The 13,588-nt window shown below is 41.8% G+C and overlaps 1 protein-coding gene across 1 annotated transcript in view; it reads right to left on the reverse strand.

The window, feature by feature from the left end:
• The window catches only part of GABRG3 (gamma-aminobutyric acid (GABA) A receptor, gamma 3), a 332,100-nt gene extending 318,523 nt beyond the window's left edge, over positions 1-13,577 (reverse strand). The window contains exons 1-2 of the mRNA XM_004693064.2: positions 13,456-13,577; positions 8,539-8,687 (exon numbers count right to left, since the gene is read on the reverse strand). Of these exons, the coding sequence (XP_004693121.1) occupies positions 8,539-8,687; positions 13,456-13,508 (202 nt within the window). The 5' untranslated portion in view covers positions 13,509-13,577. The remainder of the gene's footprint in view (positions 1-8,538; positions 8,688-13,455) is intronic.
• Between the last annotated feature and the right edge of the window lie 11 nt (positions 13,578-13,588).

Below are 13,588 nucleotides of genomic sequence, written 5' to 3' on the forward strand. Positions count from 1 at the left end.
GCCTGTTCTGTTCCCTGCTCTATCTCTGGTAAATCCTCTCACCTCCCACATCTCTATCCTACACCCCAGTTCTTGGCTGCATAAATAAATAAATCTTTAAAAAATAAATAAATATAATAACGAAAGCAAATTAAGCCCACAGTAAGCCTGAGAATGGTAATGATGCAAATCTAAATAGGAATCAGTGAACTATCAGGAAAAAAAAATTAATATTACAATGCTGTCCGCCTTGGAATTGGGCTTGACCCTGGGTAATTCCAGGTAATTTTCCAGGTTATTCTGATATAAAACCAGATTTTGAAATTGTTAGGCAGATTCCCTGTAGAGTCCTTTTAGATCATGATATTCTAGGATACTGAGATTTTTACATCTGCACTTGTCCCTCAAATGTGAATTAGTAGGATAACAAGCTAATCAGTATGGGCACAGTAAGACTTTATAAAAGGATCTGTAAGATATTTTGGATCAGGATGTTAATTATAGGCTGATGAAATGCCGACAGCTGAACAGAAATCTCAATATAAGACAAAGCTTTTATGACAGTAGAGTTGTCTGAGGACTCTGTTCTACTACTCATAAGCCAAACTGAAACAGCAGCAGCCGAAACAGAGTGTGGGCCTGGAAACAGGATGAACAAAAGCACTTTTCTGTCCTCTCACTATGGGTCAGGTGTTATAACCTATAATTCTTAGAACAGGTATTGGATGTAATCTTAATTGCTCCATTTAGAAATGGAAGCCTGCAGATTAGTGAGGTGGTTTCTTTCCTTCAGTGAATCTTCTGGTAACTGGTAGACAAGTCCAGTTCTTTTTTCTTTCAAATACTTTTTAATGCATATGAAGCTACTTTACTCAATTCCAGGAGTTGTGATGAATAAACATTAAGAAACGGATCATTTGTTATTCTATGAACTGAACTGAATATTCAAATCAAGTTGTCATTAGATTATATCTGAGGAAGTATAACTTCAGTTATTTACTCACTTGCATGTAGGAAAATTAAAATACTTACACAATGACTTCTTTTTATGTATTCCCTATAAGAAAATAATAGCCCAGTGAAAAGTTTTAATAAACTGAACAGCACACATAGGTTCTAATATAGCCTCGCCTTGCATACAGGTCTGCTTTAGACTAGATCTTGTGCCATGGTGAAATCCATGTGTGTAAGTGATAATTTTCAAAAATGATGCAGAAGACATGTGGAATGGTCACCTACCAAGGTGTGTTAAACTGAGTTAATAGATCTTAACCCAGAGTCCTCCAGATTCCTAATTAGTCTCTCACAGACATGACAGGTATAATTTCTCCACCTCCCTTATGCATTTGAATTAACTTTGTGAGAAAATCAGTTAACTAAATCTACAGTAATAGCTTTTACTTCAAGCACAGCAATTAAGAATGTCTGTCTTCTCTCCTCTTGCATCTGTTCTGAAAGTCGAGTGAATACATTTGAATTATTTTCTAGATATACAGTAATTGCCAGAAAATGTCAAGTCATCTATCTGTAAACAGGCTGTGATTTTTGGGTGAGGACTAACTAGCTAGACTCACCTAAATGTATAGTTGCAACATTACCTGATGATTCTAGGAAAGGAAAAGATGGCTTGACTTGAAGTTGGAAGCTTCCCCCAGCAGTCTAGGCTCAGACAGGGTAGTCAAACAGTCATCCCTCAGTGCACTATGGTTTGAGGGACCCCAAGGTTACCCCAACCTTACCCTCAGCTCCGCCTTCTTTGGATGTACAAGCATCTAAACTTCAACATTTGTGTTTCCTCCCAGTGCTTCAGATGAAAACAACATAGCTCTTTTTTTTTTTTTTCTCAAAATATGAAAGCCACCAGAACTAGGAGCATTGCATCCGTTATTAAATCATAGTATCTTAACAATACACTTAAATTCTTTATATGGCTCATCACACATTTCAAAATTCACTCCAGTTTTCTATTCCAACTGATACTCTCCAAACCATGCAGCAGTATGTAGTAGAAGGTGCCACCCCCCACATGCAGGGAACCAGCTCAGACAGGTGGGGGTCCTCTTTGGCTCTCCAGGCCATGCTCAGGGACGTCACAGCCCTGACTAACAGTTCTGAAACATTCATTTTACAGCTCTGTGGTAACTCGTTGACACTCATAATTTTTCACAGAAAGATATTAAAGAACAGCATAATAAGGCTTGCTTTAAAAATTATTGTGCTTAGCAAAATAAGTCAGAGAAACATATTGTATAATTTCATATCTACGTGGTAAACAGATAACTACATAAAATAAAAATAAGCTTTTTACTCTATGACCATTAACGGTTACCAGATGGAAAAGGGTGGTGGATAAACTAAGTAAAGGGAACAGTGTGTGAAGACAGAACTGGACCCTTCGTGGGGATTTAATATGAGCACATATTGGTTTATAATGTTGCATACTTGAAGTTTAATGTTCTCCTGCAATGCTCCTTCAACAAAAGTGTTCATGTGTGAATGCCTACTTGCTATTTCTTTTAGATGCTGAAGTTAAATTATCTCAAAAAAAAAAGAAAAAAAAAAGAAGAGAAAGATTATTTTTCACCATATTTGAGTCATTTTCTCTTTCCACTTCCTCAGCCAGGAACATGACTCCAAAGTGGGAAGGAACTGCTTCCTGTGAGCCTGAAGGGGCTGCATCCCACCAGTGCTTCTAAGTCAGTGCCTGGTCACCCAGTCCAGCTCTGACAAGAGCGGAAGGAACAAGCTCTGGCGGCATACTGTCTAGTGCCCCGGTGCAGGCTGAGCATGTGTGATCCTGCTGAGGGGCTTGGTCCCTGAAACTGCCACTGGCGTACAGCAGAAGCACAGCTGAGCCGAGTGTCCACATACATGGGATGTTCCTCAGCTCCTATTTTTAAAGCAGTTTTAGCTAAATGGGGAATATAAGCTTTAAGAAAGCCTGGAAAAATGGCCCTCCCTGGTGGCGCAGCGGGTTAAAGCACTGCACTAAGAAGCTTAAGCCACTTCCTCATGAGTTCGATCCCCGCCTGCCCCGGAGGTGACCACATGGAGCGGCAGACCTCTCCTGACCCGCCCGCTGCTCCCCTCAGCAGTGTACTTCTCGATCTGCCTGTTCTGCTTCCCGCTCTGTCCCTGGTGAATCCTCTCACCCTCCGCATCTGTGGCCTGTACCCCAGTTCTGTACGAATAAATAAATTTAATAAAAAAAAAAAAAAAAAGAAAGCCTGGAAAAGAAGCCCAAATATGCAACCGTCTTAAAATGGGAAATAGAAAATGAATCCCTCTATCCAGACATGCCCAGAGAAGATAATTCAAATGTTTTGCCTAAATCAAATACATTCATGTGTCATTTCTGTGCATTGTATATAACCTATAGGCACACTTTTCCCTCCAACACTGATTATGTTTGGCATCCATAATCCAGATTATGGAGAAGGAATTTGGATTCTGTAATAATCTACCTTCAGAAGAGTGGTTGAAATGTCTTGACATCCTGAAGGGGGAGAAATTCACTCAAGTTATTTCACTTCCTCTTTTCAATTCTCTTACTAAAAGGGCTATCCTCCTCCAGGCTTTTCAAGCTCACATGACACAATCTGTTCCTGAGATAAATGACACTCTCTAAAACCCTGAACTAGTAAAGGATACAGCAGAAGTATTACTGAGAATCATGGATGGATAGTTAAAGATGGGAAACTAAAACAGACATATTCATAATTTAGAAGTTAGTTGAGGAGAGATAATAGCTAACAGTTTAGTGAGTATTTTTAAAACATATGATCACAATTTATATTATGAAAACTAATTAGAGGATTCCATGTGGATATGCCATGTAAATGAATGTGTTTGATTCCTTCTATTTATTGTTGACAATGACAGTGATGAGCCATTTAACTTACTTCCTGATGTGGGATCTCTGTGGAGGCAGTTGGACTCTGTACATTGGGAGATGCCAATGTAAACAGATGTATCTATAGTTAGAAACTGGGAACTGTGTCCTGGGGGAAAAACATCAATTCTCAACTGCAAAAATGGAAACTACACAGAAGTTTGCAGAACTGCTTCATAGTCAAACCACATCATGTTAACCTCAAGTCCTTCAAAAAGTCTTATTTCCCCCTTTAGAGATGAAACTGATGCTGGAAGAAAAACTGTAGGAACAAGTATTTGCCCCACCCTGTTGGTGACATAAGGGAGATGTTGGTCAGGAAAGCAGGCACTCAGAGGAGATGATGTTGAGGTTTGAAGGAGGGTCGAAATTGAACCCCACACAGCAAAGGGAGAAAGGGAAGAGAGTCACAAGATGGGATAAGAGAAAAGTAAAAGTGATATGAGGAGGACAATGGGAAGGCTGGAGTCCCCAAAGGGTAAAATATGTGGGGACAGTGTATCTGGAAATAAAAGAAGTAGCCAAGGGCCAAATAAGGGCTGCCTCTTTGTGTTCCTTGAATGCACTTTAACTTTAACATAGAAACAACGTGAAGGTTTGAAGGATTTAATCCATGGGGTACCTTAACTGGCTTGCTTTACTCCAATATCAACTCCTAATGCTATGTGGAGACCTCTTTTCCTTCACACACCATCAGAAGAACCCATGGCCTTGCTGCCTAATGGATCTTCTTGCCCTGGGTTTGGTGCAGAGATTGCTCAGCAGACACAGGCTGAGTGTGTGAAAAAGGACGGATGTGATAAAGGAAGTGAGAAAAAAAATCTGGTAATTATAGTAAACTAATAGTAAATCCATGCACAGCATCAGGTTATATAAGATAAATTGATTCAGATTTTTTTTGAAATTCTCCTTTAAGCAGAGTCCTTCTAAGCCATGAAGGAAATGGTGTCCAATTCAGTCTCTTCACCAGAACAGCTGTTTTGGGGCACTTAGTATGATTGAATATCAGCAAGTTTCTGAATTGTGCCAGACATTATTTATCATTTATATGAGACAGGAAGAAGAATCCTAAATATCCCAGTGACCATGGGGTCTTGCATTAGGTCACTTTCCTACCTTAAGGACCATGACAGCATGTACAGTGAAACTTTGACATCATGAAGCCAAAAAGGAGCATCCTGATTATTTAGGTGTTTCTAAAACTCACTCCAAAACTACTGAGCTTTCTGATATGACTTCTGAGGACTAAATGACATAAACCTTTAGTAGGGTTGCCTATATCTAAAAAAAGCATTTGATCTTAAGTGTGTATGTGTGCTATTTCATTTGGAAAATTCACAATTCCTCACATACATAAAGAAAAATGAAATCTGAGATCATAAATTCTGCCTACCTTTTGTGTATGACAAAGCCTCAGTATGTGCCCTTCCAAAGGTGCTGTGTCTGTGAGAAAGGGGTGCCCTGTTTTTTGTTTTTTTATGTTTTTATCTTGTGTTTTCTATAAATAATGCAGTAGCTACATGATCCAGATACATAATCAGAGAGATCTGGGTTGGAAATAAGCTCACCCACTTCTACCCATGTTTAATTTGCTACCTCAGAGGAGGTGAAGTAATACCATCCAAAGTATACCATGAATGGAAGTTGTTTTGGTGCATTCTAGCACAGAATAAACAAAGGCCCAACTGGACTAGACTTATCCACAAGGTTAATAACTTGTTTATTTTTGCTCTAAGATCAACCATGGTGTCTGAGGAAATTTATAACATTTTCTGAATCATCTTTTTCCATCTAAATGTAGAATTGCTGTACATGCTTCACACTGGATAGAAATTTCATATAGTTATGAAGGAAAAACACTGATGACAATGGAGTATAAGAACCTTGTTCAATGGTAACTTAGATGAGTCACTCACTGAATAACTATTTTAAAGCAGTAAGGAAGTTTAAGAGTAATTTGGTCCCTTTACTTCATTGAATGGAAGAGGCAATGAGACACAGAAAGATGATGTAACCATTCCAATATTGCATGGGACATGCATCTGTACATGATACTGGAGGCTTTTAAAATTCAATGCCTCTTGTAACCAGATAACTTCTAGGCCCTGCTATATATAAAGTAGAGAACTGGGATCTCCACAGAGGGACGGGAGGTTCAGGTAGTGTGAGGATTGGCAAGCTGATTGGCAAGTTCTAGATGAAACTGAGTCCTGTGAGAAGAACATATAAGCCATGGCCTGGGAGTATTCTATGAAACTGTGTTGCTGCAATCCCCATGTTTTTTACCATCACCAAGATAGTGGTCTTATAGCAGCAATTGCACCCATTTCACTCCTGGCCAGACGTACTTCTCTTGTTTGTTCTTGGATTAGAATTTATTGTCAGATCTAGTAATTGCTGATCTATTAAGATAACTGATAGAAAAACTAGACAGAAAATCCGAGAAAATATAGAAAAAATTAGCAATATCACTAAACAAGAATATCCAAGCATCCAACAACAACAGAACACATTTACCATAACAAATCCTTGGGAGCAAAAGTCAAATACTAACAATTTAAAAGAACTGAACTCATATAGCATATGTTCTCTGACCAAAAGCAAATCAAATCATAAATCAATAAGAAAAAACACACACAAAAAAAATTCAAATACTTAGAAACTAAAAGCATAGTACTAAAAATTCATGGGTAAAAGAAAACATTCTCAAAAGAAATTTTAAAAATATACTGAATTCAAATTGAATGGAAGTGAAAACACAACATATCAAAATTTGTGCATTAAAGACAAAACATCATAGAGTAGGCAATTTAAATCATTAACTGTTTCAACAAAAATAGCCTTACATCAAAAATCTAAGTGTTACCTTGAAGAAGGTCAAGAAAGAAGGAAGAGGAGAAAGACAAGAAGAAAGAGAGGAAGCGAAATTCGTGATATTTTTGAAAAAGGAATAAAAAGGTAGAATTACTCAACAAGATTTACTACATACTAATCAGCAAGTTCTGACACAATCACAGCCATGTAGGTGAATGAAGCAAAATAGAGAACGCAGAGATAGTCCTCCAACTGAGCCAAAAGTTTTTGACAAATGTGCAAAATCAATTCAACACTGGAAGTAACCAATATCTACAGGCAAAAGTGGATATTGATGGACAAAAACTTTAAAATAGAATCTAGTTCTGAACTACACAGCTTTTACATAAAAAATAATTCAAAACATACAGTGAATTAGTATGTAAAAAGACATAAAATCATAAAACTTTTAGATGAGAACAAAGGAAAAGATCTTCAGGAACTAGGGATTAATGCAAAGTTATTAGACATTACTCTAGAAAATGTAATGTCTAAGAATGTAAAAGAAAAAAAAATCAATAAATTGGACTTTATCAAAAAACTTCTCTCCATTAGAGATCCCAGAAAGAGGGTGAATTGCAGGCTACAGACTGAAGAGGAAAAAAGGCAAACTACAGCTAGCAAAAGAATCCTATCTAGTTTATATGAAGAACTATTAATATGCAATAGAAGAAAATCAAATGGCCCTGTTTTTTTTAAAGGGGAATACAATATGAAAAGCTACTTCAATGAAAAGGCTTTACTGATGGCCAGTGAGCATTAAAAAAAAAAAAAAAAAAGAATTCAGGCCCTCCCTGGTGGCGCAGTGGGTTAAAACACTGCACTAAGAAGCTTAAGCCACTTCCAAATGAGTTCGATCCCGCCTGCCCTGCAGGAGATCCACATGGTGTGGCAGACCTCTCCTGACCGGCCCGCTGCTCCCCTCAGCACTGTACTTTGTTGATCTGCCTGTTCTTCTCTTCACTCTGTCTCTGGTCAATCCTCTCACCCTCCACATTTCTAGGGCCTGTACCCCAGTTCTGCTCAGTTCTGTATGAATAAATAAATCTTTTAAAAAAAAAAAAAAAGGAATTAAGTTTCACTAACCATTAGGATAATGCAAATTAAGAACATAAGGAGATAGCAACCTATTCTACTTAAGCAGTTAAATGACAAAATAGTGACACAGTGCTGGTAGGAATAGAAAATGCTGCAGCCAAGTTAGAAAAGAGTTTGACAATCTCTTAAAATGTTAAACATTCCTTCCTCACATGGCATGACAATCATATTCAAACACATTGGTCCCAGAGAGTAAAAGCTATGTCCACACAAAATTCTGTACCCAGATGTTCAGTTAGTAGATCTGTAATAGACAAAAACGAAAAACAACCAACATATCCCTCACTGGTGGATGGATACATAATCTGTGGTGTCTCCATGGCATGGAGAGCTCAGAAATAAAAAGGAACAAATATTTTACACACACAATTTTTTTAAAGGACCCCAAAATCCTTTTGGTGAGGGAAGGAAAGCCAATCTCAAAGTCTCAAGAGCTGAACGATTACATGACATTCGCCAAGTGACATCCCCTATAAAGAGTTACAAGGAGGGAGATCTTTATGGTGATGAAACAATTCCATATGTGGATTGCAACTGTCATTACACAAATCTACACATGAGGGCAGGCAACCAGACACATACTCCCTACTCCTGGTAATTTCAGATATAGTCTTGAATTGGCTCTATTATCCTGTGAGTGTATATTTAAAAAATTTTAAAAATACATATATCATCATAGTATATTTTCAATTGGAATAACAAACATCAACACTCACTTCCAATGTCTGGTCTCAGCTTCTTATCATATTCTCTTAGCAACTTGTTTAGAATAAGAGTCACGTCCGTGTCTTGGGATTTGGGAGCCAAGACCCACTTTTGATTTGAAGATGAATCTTCATATTCATCCTCTTCCACCTTTCTGGACCTGCAATTTTGGTACAAAGTGTGACATATCAGTTGCAGCAGTGGCTTGAGGAAGTGTTTTAAGTATGGTCTAGCCAAACACCCTTCAAATAGAAAGTTCCCAGGACCCTCAGTCTAAGCAATGGGCTGCCTCTAAAATTAAAAACAAAACAAAACAAAAAAAAACCCACAAATTAAAATGCAATAAGAAGAAAGTTCCTGCTATGAACATGGTATAATGCTTTCATCAAATGTCTCAAGATGACTCCTGACCAAGTTAAAGTACAGACACCAAGAGAAACAAGGCAACCTCAAAAGCTGCAGCATCAAGCTTGGCCTTCATGGGGTTCACTTTGAGAACCATAGGGGTAAAGGCATAAGCCTGCAGACCTTTGTCAGAGGGTGCCCTAATCACGCCATTTCCTTGCCCCAACCACGACTTCATTTTAGTTGGAGGCTATGAATAGTTTTTGCAAGTGCATTCATGGGGGACAGTTAAGTCTAATTTCTGGGCTGAGAGAAACTGGTATCTTTGGCAGACAGGGGGCCTTCAGGAACTGGTGTGCTTGGCTAAGACATGGTATGACAAGGAACAGAAACGCTGTGATGTGACACGCCTCCCACAACACCAACTGAGTCATCTCTTGCAGAGCAGGCTAATACAGACATTACAAAAACATCTAATATGTCACCATCAGTTTGATCCCTTAATAAATGGGTCCAAATGAATGTCTGTGTGTCTCTGAGCTGGTGTCATACACAATAGGGTGACACTTTGACAGGAGCACTTGACTGGAGAGGCCACCACGACAAACCAGCTTTCTTAGTGAGTCAGGCTATCTCCACATCAGTCCTTGGGGCTTGGAAGAGAAGCATCTCCTGCCTGAATGCTGCATTTCCAGGGGCACTGCCACTTAGCAGGGCAAGGAAGCTCATGCAACAAACCTCTTCCTGGGCAGTTTGTCAGTGTGTGTGTTTAAGAGACTTTCCTAAATGACTTCCCAGACGGAAGGCAAAATGTTAATGTCATCTCAGGGCCACCGTGCTCTGGGATGTGATTCCTTAAATTAGCTTTTGGAAGTGTCTCAATTATCTGTAATGGATATAAAACAAATAAAAAGAACAAATTTTGAAAAGTTCATTATCTCTATGTCTTCCAATAGCCTACAAATCATATCATTATATCCTATTTTATGATAACCCATATAATCGCATATATGTCATACTTTACACACCTCAGCCTTTTTTGCCTAGTGATAGCCATAATGTAGACTAAAACAGGGTCAGGTAAGCTGGATCTGAGTAGACAAGGTTTTAATAATGGATGCAAGCACATATGACCTGCAGAATGACTTCACTTAAGGTTTTCCTAGGCTGCCCTTAAACTTTAATCCTGCTTCTTAAATACCTATTGACTAAGAGGTTAAAATAAATCACCCACAGAAACTCACATTGCTGTGGATTTTTATTCATACTGAACATTCACTATCAGTAAGAACTCACAAAACTGGAGATACACATTCAACAAGGGATATGCTGTGCTTTATTTTTATTCTCTGTAGAACTGAGCTTTTACAGATAATAGTTTAGAATTTAAGATATCACTGTGAAATATTACTTTTATCAGGAATGTTTTCTTTCGTTATCTTGCAAAAAACAATAAAGAGTGGGGAGAAGTGGGTTCTGTAGGGCATGGATAGCCAGGAGCCCGCCTTTGCCCACAGGACCTGGAAATTCACTGGAACAGAGGCATTTGGGATAGGTGGGTGGACAGAGGGAAGGGGCAGTTTGCCTGGGTAGAATCACCCAGAACAGTCTCAGTGCATATTCCAAGGTGGCCACAATGCTTTCCTCTCCCCTCTACTATTGCTTTCTCCTCCCCTTACCCCTGTCTCTCCTCCCTCCACTCTTCTTCTGCTTTGCTCCTCTTCTCCGCCCTCTCCCAGCGACATCTGCCAATGCCTACCATGCCAAGCTCGCCATGACATGCTCTGTCATGTTCTACTGGCCCCACGGCTACAGGTACACAAGCTGAGCACACTCACCAACTCATCAGTTCTGGGTGCACAGCCTTTGTTTCTGAAAAATACTTTGAGCTACTTCAATAGCAAGTATTAGAATGAGGCAAATTCTCCCTCTAGTGGTGAGAAGAGGGCTTCCTGGCCTAAGCTGCTTCCTGGGAGGCCAGGCCAAGTGAGAGTGGGGAGAGAGAGAGGAAAAGAAACAGCATCTCTTCCGGAGGTAAAAGAGCCCCCCAGTTCTGTGGCTGGATTGGGGAGGACAGTAGGCACCTCTATAGTGTGCTCCTCCAGTACCAACCTCACAGTTGGTACTTCAGAAAATGAACCTGAAACCTCCCATGCTACTGCCAAACTACCACCAGCCCCAGGAAAATCCTGGCTTTGATGAAAACCAAGTTTCACTGCAGGAGGCCCACTAGTATACGAATAAGGCTAAAATTACTTCCTAAATTCTAAGAGGGTTATAGACCATTTTTATGGGCATTCATCAGGACTGTAGGATCTAAGCTCATCACTGCAATTAAGCTTTTTCTTAACAGTAAACTGGTGCTGTTTTGCCACTGTCAAGCAAGTATGTAACTCTCAGAGGTTATTTTCATGGCTTACCCCTTCTCTTCATCCAGAAACAGCGAGACAGTCTGCAGTATTTTTAAACATTAAAAGGGAATCCTAAGTCTCAGAAAACAGGGAGGCATCTTCAGGGTATCCCTGAGGTCCTGGGGTAACTTAGTGCATTTCAATGTATGACAAGCTCATTTGTAATGCAGAGCTTCTCCCTTCAGGGAGTGACCTGGCCACACCAGAGAATACCCGGGGAGTGTCTCACCCAGGCACTCTCAGCCCAGGGACCCCCAGCACTGCAGCCCCAGAAAGGTGTTCCAGAGGGCAATCCCCCTTGGCATTAGCAGTTTGAAAAGACTCGAGTGAACACCAGATTGTTTTTTATGCCTACAAGACCCATTCAAAGAACAAAGACACTTTCAAAGGAGAGCCAGACAGCAATAAAGTCAGTGTAAATTTGGGATTTTTTTAAAAACAGATACACAACCTCTGCCGGGAAGGTCAGGGAAACAAACCAAGCAATTCCAATCACTACACCTCTCTGTATAGAAAGAAGGAAGAAGAATCCCAAGATAGTGCATATTTGGGAATCCCTAGAAACCTCACTGGTTCAAGTTAGACACCAACTCCATAAAGTACTGAGGACACGCTGCAGCTTTTCTTCTAGGGTGTCTAGTATCTGCAGAGTAAACAGTGGATTCCCTCACTGGCTGCTGGCCACTTCATTCAGTCAGGGGCAATAGAAAGGTCATGTACACATGACTTCAGACCTGGATTGATTTGGGACCTCTCAGTTATGCCCGAGCTGTCTGACAGTTAAGCTATTACATGGCAGAACCAGCCTCAGAAAGTGCATTTCCATGTCTCCTAAGATGGAAAGAAACTTAGTGGAAAGGCCTGGCGTGCCCTGCCTGATGAACAGTGCAGCTGGGGAGTCTCCGGTGGGTCCCGTCCTCTGGACACATGCTCAACTCTTAGCCAGGACAGGTGGTTGGAGGGCAGAGTCAGGGAACTCTTCCTCAGGGCTCCACACTCCTGGCCAAGTTGTGGAGTAAGAATGGGGGTGGGAAGTCAAGTCTTTCAGTTTTTGTGAATGTGCCTTCCTACTTTCTTACCTCACAAAGATGAATGAAGACTCAGACCTCTGGCATTTCCTGTGGGGCTGAGGGCGCCCAAGGGTGTTCCCTGACAGCCCAGAGCCCAGATCCACAAAGTGAAGATGTTTTGGGGAACCAGGGTGTCCTGTTATTCTTGGAGTGGGGTTAGTGGGAGGAGAAGGGAGCTATTCTGATTTCCAAAGCACAGCTTGCAGGTTCTGGCCAGGGAGGCAATGAAAGATACCAACCCTGGACTCTCCAGTTAAATTTACAACCATTAGCTTAACCCTCTCAATGCCAATGCCCTTCTAACCCCACAGGCTTCTCCCTCTCTTCCTGGAGCATTTCTAAGCACCCACTCACTCCTTGGGAGGAAGCCGAAAGGCATTTATGCTTCGAGAATTTCTTACAGTTACCAGGCAGAAACCTCAACAATTGCAACATGCTTGCTTTAGGGGGTAGGTATGTATGCCTCTGTGTGAAAGAGGTGCCCTGTGTGCATGCTGCTGCAGGACCTGGGGTGGTGGTGGGGGTGGGGTGGGGGTGCTTGTGAAGAAGCAGGACTCCCACCGGCCCACCTAGTCCCAATCCTCCTCCAGCCTGGTAGGTCTTCGCCAGACTGGTTTAAACTGGGCAGCTAGCTAGGAAAGCATGGATCCTGCAGAATTCAGACTGAGGAAAATAGTCCAGGGTTTCGGTGAACATGTGTGTGAGACCCTGAAACACTGGCAGGCTACAGGGTGGCTAAAGAGGCGACATGCCACTCCCCAATCATACTGCTTTCAAAAACCCTTTAAAACACCAGCTCCTGGAAGCCTCCGCAGTAGCGCCCAATCCTCCCCGTCCCCACACTGCCCACGGCGAGGAAGATTACACCTGCCGGGCCGGCCCAGGAGATGCTGTTGGCCAAGGCGGGGAAGACCCCACAGGTGAGGTGAGGGCCCACTTCCCCCCTCCTCCCTGCCGGACTCGGGAGGCTTCTGCCGCAGCCCAGCCGACGGCGGGACGCGCCTGGGACTCCGGGGCTGGCAGACAGCGCCCCCCGCCGCCCTCCCGCCCGCCCGGCCGCCCGCCTCAGAGCCCCGGGGCTGCGAGCTCCCGCGCTACTTACCGCGCGTGCAAGCCCGAGAACAGGCAGAGGAGCAGCAGCAGCTTCTGGGCCATGGTGCCGCGGAGCTCGGGACGCGGGGTCGGCGGCCTGGGGCTGGAGCGGCTGCCTCCGGGGCGTGGGCCTCGCCGCGCCG

This window comes from Condylura cristata, unplaced genomic scaffold, assembly GCF_000260355.1.
Source record: "Condylura cristata isolate star-nosed mole 26May11 unplaced genomic scaffold, ConCri1.0 scaffold00035, whole genome shotgun sequence".
Classification (NCBI taxonomy): Eukaryota; Metazoa; Chordata; class Mammalia; order Eulipotyphla; family Talpidae; genus Condylura; species Condylura cristata.